This window comes from Conger conger, chromosome 10 (assembly GCF_963514075.1).
Source record: "Conger conger chromosome 10, fConCon1.1, whole genome shotgun sequence".
Lineage (NCBI taxonomy): Eukaryota > Metazoa > Chordata > Actinopteri > Anguilliformes > Congridae > Conger > Conger conger.
In genome coordinates this window covers 22,329,688-22,342,207 of record NC_083769.1, presented here as the reverse complement: position 1 = coordinate 22,342,207, position 12,520 = coordinate 22,329,688, and the positions used below count along the sequence as shown (strand labels likewise).

At 45.5% G+C, this 12,520-nt stretch overlaps 1 protein-coding gene across 2 annotated transcripts in view; it reads left to right on the top strand.

Moving 5' to 3' along the window:
- Positions 1-12,520, top strand: part of arhgef25a (Rho guanine nucleotide exchange factor (GEF) 25a) — a 66,185-nt gene that overhangs the window by 29,143 nt on the left and 24,522 nt on the right. For both annotated transcript variants that reach the window (XM_061258980.1, XM_061258981.1), the window contains one exon: positions 11,906-12,216. In XM_061258980.1, the coding sequence (XP_061114964.1) occupies positions 11,906-12,216 (311 nt within the window). The remainder of the gene's footprint in view (positions 1-11,905; positions 12,217-12,520) is intronic.

The following is a 12,520-nucleotide window of genomic DNA, read 5'->3' as shown; positions in this document are numbered from 1 at the left end:
CCAAAATCAGTAGCTGGTGCACCCGTTGCCATTGTAGTAGACCCGCAAAATGGCATTGAGATTGGTTTTTGAAACGAGTGCGATATTGAGGTTCAAAATGTGCTACTCTGAATGGAAGTGCCAACCAATGCAAATATATGTGCCTTGGTTTACTTTGCCTATGATTAGTATCAGATTCATATCACACAGTTTCTTGGACTTTTTAAGATATGGAAATTGTAAGTAATAAGTTATTAAAAAATTGTAATAATTGTTTTATAATAAATGTGTGCATGTAATAGACTTCACTGCAGTGGGTACAGTGCATGTCAGTATGGTACATATTCTTCCATAAGTCCTGCTCAACAACTGAGAAATAAATCTGAAGTGAATTTTCAAAATGGATTCTCTCAAAGATTTAGATTTGGCAGTTTGGCAGCTCGATGTACCCTGAAGTGTTTTTTTGTGGAACAGAGCTATTTCAATTTTGAACGCAAGAACGTGTGTGGTGTGCGGAGTAGGAATCATGTCAGCTTTGAGTGAGAGTGAGCATTAAGGTGAGTGCCTGTGGCCAGGATGGATGGGTAGGGAGAGCCTGATGCTCTTACATGATAGGTTTCTAAGTGAGAAATAAGCGAAGCGAAGATGTTTGCTTTGGCGGCTTTCCTACAGGAAGTTTATGACGAAGCTCTAGTGCTGCTGGCCAAACTGTTTACAGAGAGCGACGCAAATGAGGGTGGGGCTGCCCCAGATGTGTACAGCAACACCCCTTCTTCGGGTCTGCTCAACCAGGCCCTCATAGCACCAAATGTCCTTCTGTTACTCCAATACTGGAGACGGGAGGTCAAAGGTCATCAGAAGACCATGTAGGCCAGTAAAGCAATGCTGGGAGGCAATCCTACTTTTTGTTGCTTCTTACCGTATTGGGCTCTGGTTTTCTGGCGTTTCCTGAAGTCAGTGTTGCTGGCTGTCGAAGACTCTGTTAACCAGATTAGTTTTGGGATAAACTCAAGATTTTCTGTTTCACAAAGTTCACCATTTAACTTCTTATCGGAGTCTTAAGCCCAGAATTGCAGGTCTTAAGCAAGTTCGCCGGATAACAAGAATATAGCCTATAAGCCAAACAGTGAAATTACACATACACAAACAGCAGAACGAGGTAATAATGTATATGCCATTATTGAAAAAAGTGCATTTAAAAGAGAGCATTTCAGAGACCAAAATTAAGACCCTTTAAGGCACTATCTTTGTGCTACTGATTTAGTCGTGAGGGAATTATTTTATAATTTCTTTCATACATAAAATGCAATGCTTCACATATGAGGACAAAAGCAAGATGGAATCAACAAACAGGATTCAAGATTACAGAATAAATACAGGAGTAAAATGAGGAAATGAATACAAGGCCACAGTATACCGAGCAATCGGGAAACAGTGCTTTGTGTTTAAAAGGCATATCAGTATGTTCATCACATTTCCTAGCCATGCAAAGGTGAACACTAGTATATGTTTCTCTGTAGTCACAGGTAAATTTGACATTATTTGCAAGAGGCTTTCACAGTGGTAATATTGACATAATCACTAACAAATCAATGTTAAATGTTAAATAGGATTCCCAAATGTCCCATGAGCTTAACCAACTTCTATTAACTAACCTAGTTGAATAATAGAATTACCATAAAGATGCAACCTGTTATTTATATCTGACTTTGATCTGCTGGCAGCTTCTATTTTAGCAGCACATGCACTGGGAAGTCATGAAAAATAATGTAATTTAATGTGTCAGTGTGGTGCCATTATCAGAAGACAAGTGAATAAAAAATCTTCTTACGTATTTCATTTATCTGCTAGTATGTGCCTGGGTTCCTCTCTCATTTTGTTTGGTGTAGATAGGTTTGATTTGCTAGTTAGGATTGCTTCTCGATCTTTAAATGTATAAAATATGCCCTCTCCATTGTTGCCATCATTCAGCTATCTACAAACCAGAAACAAAACAAAAAACAACAACGGTTACATTTTGAGAGATAGAAAAATATTGCCTTGTCTATTTTGATGTGTCGTGATCTCGCAAGGGGCAGTATAACCTCCCTTCGTGTCTATATATGGAGTGTGATCCTGTTTTTGCCATGCAATTCATCTCCCCTTTATAGCAGAGTGGATATGCAGTTATCTGAGATGATTCAATCCTAGATGTACTGATCAAATTGTAAATCACGTTTGTGAAACAGAGTAAGCCCAAATTTAATTAGCAACATCATTTGACACAATACCCATCCAGTTATCCTGGATTGTTGAAGCGATGCATGTGAAATAGGGCCCAGGACTTCCCAAAATGGGATCCAGGCAGAGGGGGAAGTCCTCCACAGTATTTTCTTCCAATCATCTGGATTTGCAAATGAGCAATTATTGAGCCTGGAAGTAGAGCTAATTGGTGTAATAAATAGTTGAGTTGATTGGCTGAGCTGATGGGTGGAGGAAGCACATGGAAGGACCCCTGGACTTTCCATCTTTTGTTAAATATTTATCTTACAGTATACTGTATATTGTTTTGTAATATTTTGAAATATGTCTCAGACTTGAGCTGAAATGAAGCTATACGCAGCACCCCGCTCTATATCTGGGAGATGAGATAAGCTCTCCAGTGGCCAGAAAGACCCCCCTGTACAAAATCACACCCTGCTGGTGGAATCTGATTATTTGACGGGAAAGCGTTTTCTGCCTTTCATCTGGCAGCCATACGGACGCTGCCTGATCTCTGTGTTAAACCAAAATGGTTCATTTAATTGTGATATAATATTAGTTGCAAGCTGCTGTAGAAACAGCTTATCTTTTGTTTTCAGAAGAAAAGAGCATGGCACTGAGATGGCTGTGATTTTAGGAACAGTTCAGTTTGTATACATGTACATGCGTGTGTTTTGATTCCATGTCATTTGTGAAGGTGTCCCTCATTCGCCGCCTCATGGGTTTAGTTGCTATGGCAATGTGAGCGAGTAGCGAAATCCAGACACGGAGAGGAGAGGAAATTTGAGCTCAGAGGCTTTGGTGTAGGCAGCTGAAGCTCGATAGCCGTAGCAGGTCATTCATGATTGTGTTTAAGATACTGTTGAAAAATCCACAGCTAAGGGGCTAAGGGAAAATTCCCAAGGGTTTGTTCTTTTCCTGGGATAGGATTCTGGTAAAGACTGATTTGCAACAGATCTTACACAAGCTGATAAATTCCTGTAGATCATGGGTGTTGTGATGCCACAATGCAAAAGCCGGATGTCTGTGTTCTGCTAGTGTAGACTCTAGAGCCTGGGTTTTCAACAGGGGGCCCTCGAAGGTACTGTAGGGGGGTCACTGGCTTTCACTAAGACTTGACTATATATAGATTTCTGAAAATATTTCAAATTATAACTATAAAAAATATATAACCCTTTTAGCTTACGACGGGAGTCCCATGGATGCCCTTGAGCCTCAGTGGGGGTCCCTGGATCAGAAAAGATTCCTGGTCTGGAGCGAAATTTGGGTAAAAAAGCAGAAACACTGCATTTAATTTCTCTCCCTGAACTTTATGGAATCTGTGATAAAAGGCTTAGTACACAAACAGTCGGTACAACCCGATCATCCTTCAGGGTTGGTGCAGAGGTTACTCTTAGAGCCGAAGCCTTTAGCAGTCACATGATTACAAATATGGGGAAAGGCTGCAGAGCCTCTAATTGTGGTATTTTGAGATGCCGCAGATTTCGCACTGCTGGACAGTAACATCAGAGACAGCAGCAGCCTAGGAAAAAAATTAAGAGGCCAGAAGCCAAAAAAAACTCACATTAGAATTCTAAAATTTCTACTCAAGATCGAGCTTTGAAGAAAAGCTTGATCCTGACCTATTCTGTGAACTTGTACCTTTTAAAAATATTTTCCCCTCATCACTACTTTTCATGTGTTGATTTTGTGGTTTTGTCATGTCCGCTCGTCTTTGAAGTTTTCCTCTGTGCCTTTGCCGGCTTCATTACGGCGTATTTGGGACTGTTTTCCCTCCTCTCACTGGCAGTCATTAAAGTAGCTGTGTGAGTGTCGAGAGTGATGGAACAGCAGTGTATAAATTAAAGGGGTTATTTCAGTGACCGTTGCTGAGGGAAGACTGCGTCTCTATGGACCCAAGCGCAGCTAACCCACCTGGACTGTGTGTTCTGGCTCCTTTTAGAATTCCTATTTTTTCTTTTCAGTGGCATTTCAACCAGTTCCTGTGAATCAGTCGTCCAAATATAAAGATTCCACTCCTGCTCCATAGAATTTGCTTTATTAGCAGAAGTACATCTCTAGTGACTCACACTTCTCCATACAGCTGTACTTTTCCCCTAAAACAAGTTCGGTAATCCTGAACAAAATTGCAATACAAAAAAGCTGTTCTTTCTATACAAAGTACTTGGTGAGTTTGGTGAGCATTCTTCCATTTAGTTTTCATCTTGGACGGGTCATTGAGCTCAGGAGAACTGGAGGGGTCTGGTTGTACTGTGGTTGGACCTTGCCCCACAAGCTTGCTGAGGTTCCTCTGGATCGACACCAGATCCCAGGCAAGTTCAGGGGCCTAATACTGGACCATTACCATTGCTTCTGGCTGAGAATGTCCGCTAGTCTTACAACATCAGAGTGGCACGGGGTCAAAAAAAGGATCCTCACTGCCTGCACTATTTCAGTGATCCTTTATGTCTTGTCCATGAACATGCTGGTGAAGTGAGGTGAATTGTAGGGGTCCACAGACCAAAACTGGGTGTGCAACAACCGGATGACTTTTAAGACAATGAAGCCCAGATCCCTGTTGCTGCAGTGTCGTGAAAGAGAGATACAGAGAGTGTATTATATTCATGATCCAGGTTGTCTATGATGTTCTACCTAGTCCATCCAACCTGTTCTACTAGAGAAAGAGTCACAATCATGCCCTCGTGCCGTCAGAACACTGACATTTTTGGAACTTCAAATTACATTGAAATGTAAGGTAATTTTATATTTATTTCAGTACATTTTGAGTCATAATGAACCACTAACCTCTTGGGCATTTGCTGAAACAATAACAGTAAAGTGCAATCAAAGGCTAACAAACAATATGCTAAACTTGTAGGCTGAACTTAATAAAATAGGCAAATCAGAAATAAATCGATATAGTCGTCCATAGTCATTAGTGTGATGCGATCTTTTCTGCATTTAAATTATTTGCCTGTCAAAACGCTACTCTTTAGAAACAGCTGCTAAGATCAGTCCCTTTTGCAGTCGTCATTTTATATTAATGTTATACTTCTGATTCCATACCCTGTTTGGATTACATTTTTCTACGTTTCGGATGTCTGAGGTTCTACTGTATATGTTTGTGTATGTGCATGCGTGCATGCATGCATGAAATGGTTCATCATTATCTGAAGAGAGTGACAGACAGAGAGCGAGGAGAGAAATGAGAAATGGATAGAAAGAGTCAGTAAGTGGGTTTGAGAGACAGAAAGGGAGGTAGGCTACAATAACAACTCCCCTCAGCTCCTCTGTAACAGTTGCAGGATTTTCTGATGCTTTCTAAGGGGTACACAGCAGCAAAGTTACAATGCCACTGGCTCATCTTTTCCCTCCTACCACAGCACTGCAGGGCTGGGTGGAACAGCACCTACAGCTGCCCCATTGCATTGGTACAGGCAGAGGACTGTGGGTAGGTCTGTGGGCGGGTTCACAATCCAAACTGCAGGTGGTATCGAGACCGGGAAGAAACCATACAAAGAATCCAGTTCATGGCATGAACTTCAGAACTTAGAATAATAACTTTTCTTTGCATGTGATTTGATTTAGATTTGATTCAGTCATTGAAAATAAACATACGTACATCCCCAGAACCACAAACTAGTTTAATTCAGAGATGCTTCCAATGTTTAATTCAGAGTTAATGTTTCATGCTGATGTACATGCATTAGAAATCATGGAGCATAAAAACATAATCATGAAGACTTTGTGAGTGATATTGCTGCCTAGGGAAGTTTGTATTTCAGCGTAGTGGGATTTTAATGACTCGTATATCAGGGGCCCTTTTCGGAGTGCTTTCTAGTCAGCTCTCTTTTACCCAAATGGAACCAAGGATGCCTTTTGTCATAACCCTTCTCCATTTCTCTTGAGTCAGCAGAATGTGATCTTCAGTTCTGGACTGGAAGAACAGAACTGAGGATTGTGGGAGCTATGGAGAGGTACCGGGGTATAGGGAGATAGACAGAGTTTGCAGGGGTAACTAGAGTGTAGACCTGCATTTTTGTGACAGCGGCTGTCCAAATCGATCCATTCCCACTATGACCTTTGCCTTCAGGATGCTGTGAGAACCAGGTGAGCAATACTGCTGGAGATTGGCGGTCAGTCTTTGGGAGGCTGTACGGTCAGTCAGGTGTCTTTGGGAGGATGAACGGTCAGTCAGGTGTCTTTGGGAGGCTGTACGGTTAGTCAGGTGTCTTTGGGAGGCTGTACGGTCAGTCAGGTGTCTTTGGGAGGCAGTGTGGTCAGTCAGGTGTTTTTTGGAGGGTGTGTGGTCAGTCTTAGTTATTTGGTGCAGCCTGCTTCTCTTGCCAGACAAGAGAGAGCAAGTGCTGATCACACAGGTAGGCATTAGCAATCAATCACAGATCTGGGCACAGTCTCTCATGGAGACACGCTGGCTAGAAAGCACGAACTGATGGATTTCAGGGGCCAGGGAGACAGGAGGCAGTTGAGAGGAACAACCAAAACAACCAAAACAGCAGCACTGAAATTTCCCACTCATCAACTTCAGCAAAAATCAATACATGGATACTGCAAGAAATGCAAGCTCAGTTAATGGTGTGTACTGCTCTCTTTTCTTCACTGTCCACAGTATGAAAAAAGCAGTTTTTGGCCTTGCTTAGAACAGAGCTTTTCTTCTTTTGGGCTTCTGACTTCAGGCTTTTTTTTAACCACGACATTATCAACATTCACACAGATATTGTAACCTTTAAGTGCAGACAGACTGAAGTTAGAATGCTAGGTCTGGGGAGAGCCTTCAGATGGACAGATAGAGAGAGAGAGAAAGAGAGAGAGGACAGAGCAAGAGGAGAGAGAGAGCCAAACAGACATAAAGTGAATGGAACCTTTTGTCGAGGTCAGCAAAAAGGGGAAATATGAAAACATTTGTTCTGTGCCATAAATTAATCTATTAAAATCATCCCCTTTTAGCTTGAAGCACCCTCTCCATAATCAGGCGAGGAATCAGAAGGATTAGCATTTTTTGGGCCATCACTCCCCCCTCTGCATTCTTCTCTTCTCTCACGCCTCTTACTTTTTTCTGTTTCTCTCTCTCATCCTCTCTCCCCGTTTTTGTTGTGTGTGTGCGTGTGAGAGTTTGTGAGTCACAGTGGAGCAGGGTGTCTGTAGGCACGTGCACGTTTGTGTGTGTGCACGCGTACGTGTGTGTGACGCAGAGCAATTTCTCTCTGTCATTAACCCTGGCAGCTCAGAGGGCACCACTGGATCACACAATGGAGATCAAAAATATCTGGAGCTGGAGGGGCTCTTGGGAAAAACAAACACACTATAAATACCCAGCATTATCAGCACAAGTGTTTTATTCATATCTATTTAATTGGCTATTCAGTTTGTTTAACGTTGAAAGGTAGATTATGCAGAGACTTCAGCTCAATGAGATTCTAATCACATACATGAGGGTATACATGTGGGCCCTCTTCTGTGGGTCGCACTGTCTACAGCCTGTCACTATCCAAGGCAGCAGATGGCATTGCATCCGTCCCTTATTACATGACTTACTCTTTCTTTGGATTCATAAAGACCCGGCAAAGTGGTCTTTGATTGGCTTTGGAAGGCGCTGAAATAGATCTGACAGCAGCAGCCGCCCGCGTCCGGCGCAGGAAGCGGGGGAGGATGACACGTCTCGTGCTGCGCGCTGCGGGGGTCTTTTGTACCGCTGTGAATGATTAATTGACCTTGAATCTGGCGTGACGAATCTAATCAAACACGGGCCCGAGAGGAGGGCTGGGGTATAATAACGATAATAGCGGCAGCTAATGGGACACGATGAAAGGGAACATGGTTGAGAACCGCTGCAGGACCGTAGTAATTGATGAACAGGCTGTGTCAAAACCACCCCCTCACCTCTCATACACCCAAGATACACACACGCACTCTCACACTCACACTCACACTCACACATACATGCACATACATGCCACCCTCACATGCATGCACGCACATGCATATTTTTTCTTGATCTGTGCTCCACAATTTTAGATTTCTAATCAAACAATTCACATGTGGTTAAAGTGCAGATTTTATGTAGGAATATTTGTACAATCTCATAAATCTGAAATACAAATGCAGAAACGCGGTACAACACAGACACACACACACACACACTCGCACACATACACACTCACATACACACCAAAAAACAGACAAGATGTATTGAATCACTGCACACTGAATGAAGTATCTGCCTTGAGGGATGGCATTATTCTCTCTCATTGTGTGAAGGGCCTCAGTGGGATTTCTGGGGGACATGCTGATTCTCAGGTGTGTCCACACAAAAAGGGCAGCGCTGACTCGCACGCTATCCGGGCTCATCCTCACCCACTGTGCTCCCTCTCTAGATCATGTTTAGGGTTGGCGTGCAGCGCTCCTCTTGGCTCTCAGAGCTGCTATCAGCTGTCACTCTGCCTGGGAGGAAAGCTTACATTTTACCTCCTGATGTTGTTTTCATACAGTGGGGACGAAATGTCTGAGGTCTTGCATAAGCCGGTGGAGTCCGTGCCAAGCACAGTGAGGGAGGTAATCAAGGCCAAAGGCGGACTTTCAATGAATACCGACACTCTTTTTCTGACTTATATTATTAAAAACGTGTATTCTTGCGAAAGAAGTATAGACGGAGTGTCCCGACCCCTAATTGTATTATCCCATGATAAATAGAGAAAACAATGAGTTCTCGGTAGTGTCTTCTGACTTTTTGGCCCCACTATGCAATAAATAAGGCAATGCATTGTGGGCCTAAATAGGGTAGTACTTCATTCATATAAGTGATTCTATGCTCAGAACAGAGCTGGTTATGTGTGCGAGAGCCAACATGGTTTTAGTTCTGACCTCTGGGCCTCCAAGTGACCCAGGTCAAGGGTTGAAGGTCACAGACTATAGGCTCAGATGGTAAGCTCTCTGTACGGTTCTATTTTTCTCAAATATTAATTTGGCTCCTAGTGTGGGGCTGGACATGTCCGTGCTCCTACCTTCATTTGGAATGTCCGGCAGCCACATCCATATTAATGTGCGAGCCCCACTTGTGGTTCAGTCCCTTGTAGACAGCCACTGTTCACACTTGGTCACACAGAGTGGAGTCAGAGGAAGACCCTTCATATGCGGCCTTCGCATGCAGTCCATGGACGCCCCAGTTGACCGGCAGTGGTCACCCACACCATGGGTCGCTAGCAGCCCCTAATTGCGCCTCACCCTGCCTTTCCGTGTTGCATCCAATCAGAGACCATGGGGCTCAACCATGACCACAGAATGATGCCTTTAGTGAATGAGCCACCCAGCAGTCTTACATGGATGTCATATATATTCTCTGTCACTGGCCCAGCCATGAATATTCATAAACCGCTCAATAAACTCCGGTGACCAAACAGTGGGGAAGCAGAGGGTATGCACATGATGGAGCAGCAGAGAATGTGTGGTGAAGAAGAGGACACTGGTCAGGGCGCTGTCGGGTGGACTGACTGCAGTATTGTGGTAATAGTCGAGGGCTCCCAAGCCAAAGTTCTGTGAAAATGTGGTGAGGCCTTTCATTTTGCACAAGCCATATTGAGTTACATATGGGGAAGTCTTTTCCCTGGGCGGTCTGTGGGATGGGCCTTGAGAACTGAATGGAAAGTTGTGTGTAGGGAGGGGGGGGGGTACATTACGGAAAGTTGAATATGGCTTTGTTTAATTGTTGTTCTTTAGAACCAGCCGAAATCCCCACTGGGGTGCAAGCCCTTGTTACAGGATGGATACACAAAACCCCAGAACAAGAGCTTCCTGTGGTCAGGATTAAAGTGCATTTCCTGTCCCCGTAAAACTCCCCCCCCCCCCCCCCCAAGCCCAATTTCCTTCCCATGGGTTCTCTTATGTCTCGAAAAGACAGTGTGTGTGAGTGTGTGTGTGTGTGTGTGTGTGTGTGTGAGAGAGAGAGAGAGGGAGAGGGAGATGTATGCATGTATGTAGGAATGTGTGTGCGTGCATGTGGGCGTGTGTGTGTCTGAGCGCACGCATGTGTGAGTGTGTATATGTGTGAGGAGATTATAAACACTCTATTTTTAGTCGCAGAGGGTCATGCAACAGCTGAGTAAACTGACATGATGGCTCAGGTCTGCCTCCAGTTTGTGATTGACTGGTTCTGCGCATTCTGTTCCTATTCCCGAATTTCTGCTCTCCCCTGAGTGCACCTCTGTCTCAGCTCATCCCCTCATCCTCCACCCTCTGCTCGCTCACTCCTTCTCCACCTCGTCCTCACCCTCGCCCTCACCCTCACCCACACCCACACCCTCACCCCCACCCACCCTCGCCCCCACCCTCACCCTCACCCACCCTCGCCCTCACCCCCACCCACCCTCGCCCTCACCCTCACCTTCGCCCTCACCCCCACCCTCACCCTCACCCCCCTCACCCTCACCCCCACTCTCACCCCCCCACCCTCACTCTCACCCCCACCCTCACCCCCCCCCTCGTCTCAGTCTGTACTGTCACCAGGGCCACTCGATCACTCCTTCTCCACCTCGCCCTCGCCCCCACACTCACCCCCACCCTCACCCTCACCCTCACCCCCACCCTCACCCTCACCCCCACTCTCCGCCCCCACCCTCACTCTCACCCCCACCCTCACCCCCCTCACCCTCACCCCCACACTCACCCCCACCCTCACCCCCCTCACCCCCACCCTCACCCTCACCCCCACCCTCGCCCTCACCCTCACCCTCACCCCCCTCAACCCTCACCCCCACCCTCGCCCTCACCCCCCCCCCCCCGTCTCAGTCAGTACTGTCACCAGGGCCACTCTTTCTCTCCCCTCTCTTTATTGTTTTTTTTCATTTTCATAATATCCAGAGCATTGTACATTGTAAGTAGGGTCATTTTACATTTTAAGTTTTGTTTGTGCAATGAGTTTTCCAAAGTAATTTATGGAAGTTATGCCTTGTACTGACTATGAAATGGAGTAAAAAAAATAATAATTCCCCTCTCTCCCCCTTTCTCTCTCCCTGTCCCTTTCCCTTTCTTCTCTCTTGTGCCTGCTTGGCATGGTTTATTGGCATGAAGTACCTTAAGTAAATATTGCCAATGTGTGCAGTGTGTGCTGCACTGCAGTAAAACAAGCAGACATATTTTACAAATGAATAAATACCATAAATATATTAATGATACATGATACAGAGAAAATGAATGATGTTGTAATGACAGCTGTTTTCTATTGATTGAATGATTGTGATATATTGATTTATTTTACTATGATTTCAGTTTTAATTTTCCTTTTTTTGTTCTGTCTTGCAAAATAATGGAGCAAGTGTGTTTATTTTTTCCTGTTATTGTTAATAAAGGAAGTCTCTTTCTCTCCCTCCCTTTCCCTCTCTTTCTCTCCCTCCCTCTTCTCCCTCTCTCTCTCCCTCACTCTCTCCCTCTGTCTCCCTTTCTCTCTCCTTCTCTCTCTTCCTCACTCTCTCTCTCCTCTCTCCCTTTCCCTCTCTGTCCCTCTCTCTTCTCTCTCCCTCTTTCCCTCTCTCCCTCTCTCTCCCTCTCTCCCACCTCTCTCCCTCTCCTTCCCTGTCTCCCACCTCTCTCCCCCTCTCTCTCTCTCTCTCCCTCTCTCTCTCTCTCTCTCCCTCCCTCTCTCCCCCTCTCCCCCTCTCTCTCTCTCTCTCTCTTCTCTCTCTCTCTCTCTCAGAATCCTACTCCGTGGGGGGCAGTGAGGGCAGTATCTCCACCTCTGTGGCGTCTCTGCCCCCCCAGGCCTCGGGAAGCTCCGCCCCCAGCTCCCCCAGCTCCCGCCGCTCCGTCAGCACTCTGAAGAAGTGGCTGACCAATCCCGTCCGCAAGCTGAGCTCCGCGGGCGCGGCCGGGGGCGGAGCCAAGGGCGAGCGACAGGTGCGCAGGCTGGAGGGCAAGCCTCCCCCTGCCCAGAAGAGCCAGGACCTGGGCCCCTCTCGGGCTCTGGAGGGAGGCTTCACCATCCTACCCACTGCTGACCAAGAGCCGGTAGGGCCCACAGCCGCTCTGCTGGGGAGGGTCCGCACCTGCACCCTGGGAGTGCTCCAGTTGTTGCATGTGCACTCCTCTAGTGACTGCTTAAAGGCCCATCCGCACCCAGAACAATAAATAAAAAAGAGGACTATAAATATGCCGTTTAAAAAACTCAAGTGGATAGCGGAGTCCACATTACTATAACAACAACAGTGAAGAACGATAGCGTTGGGATCACTTTCAGAGAGATTTTTTCCAGCTCCATGAATGGTAAAACACTGACAGCCAATTTAAATCCATCAAAATGTACATGGCGTCA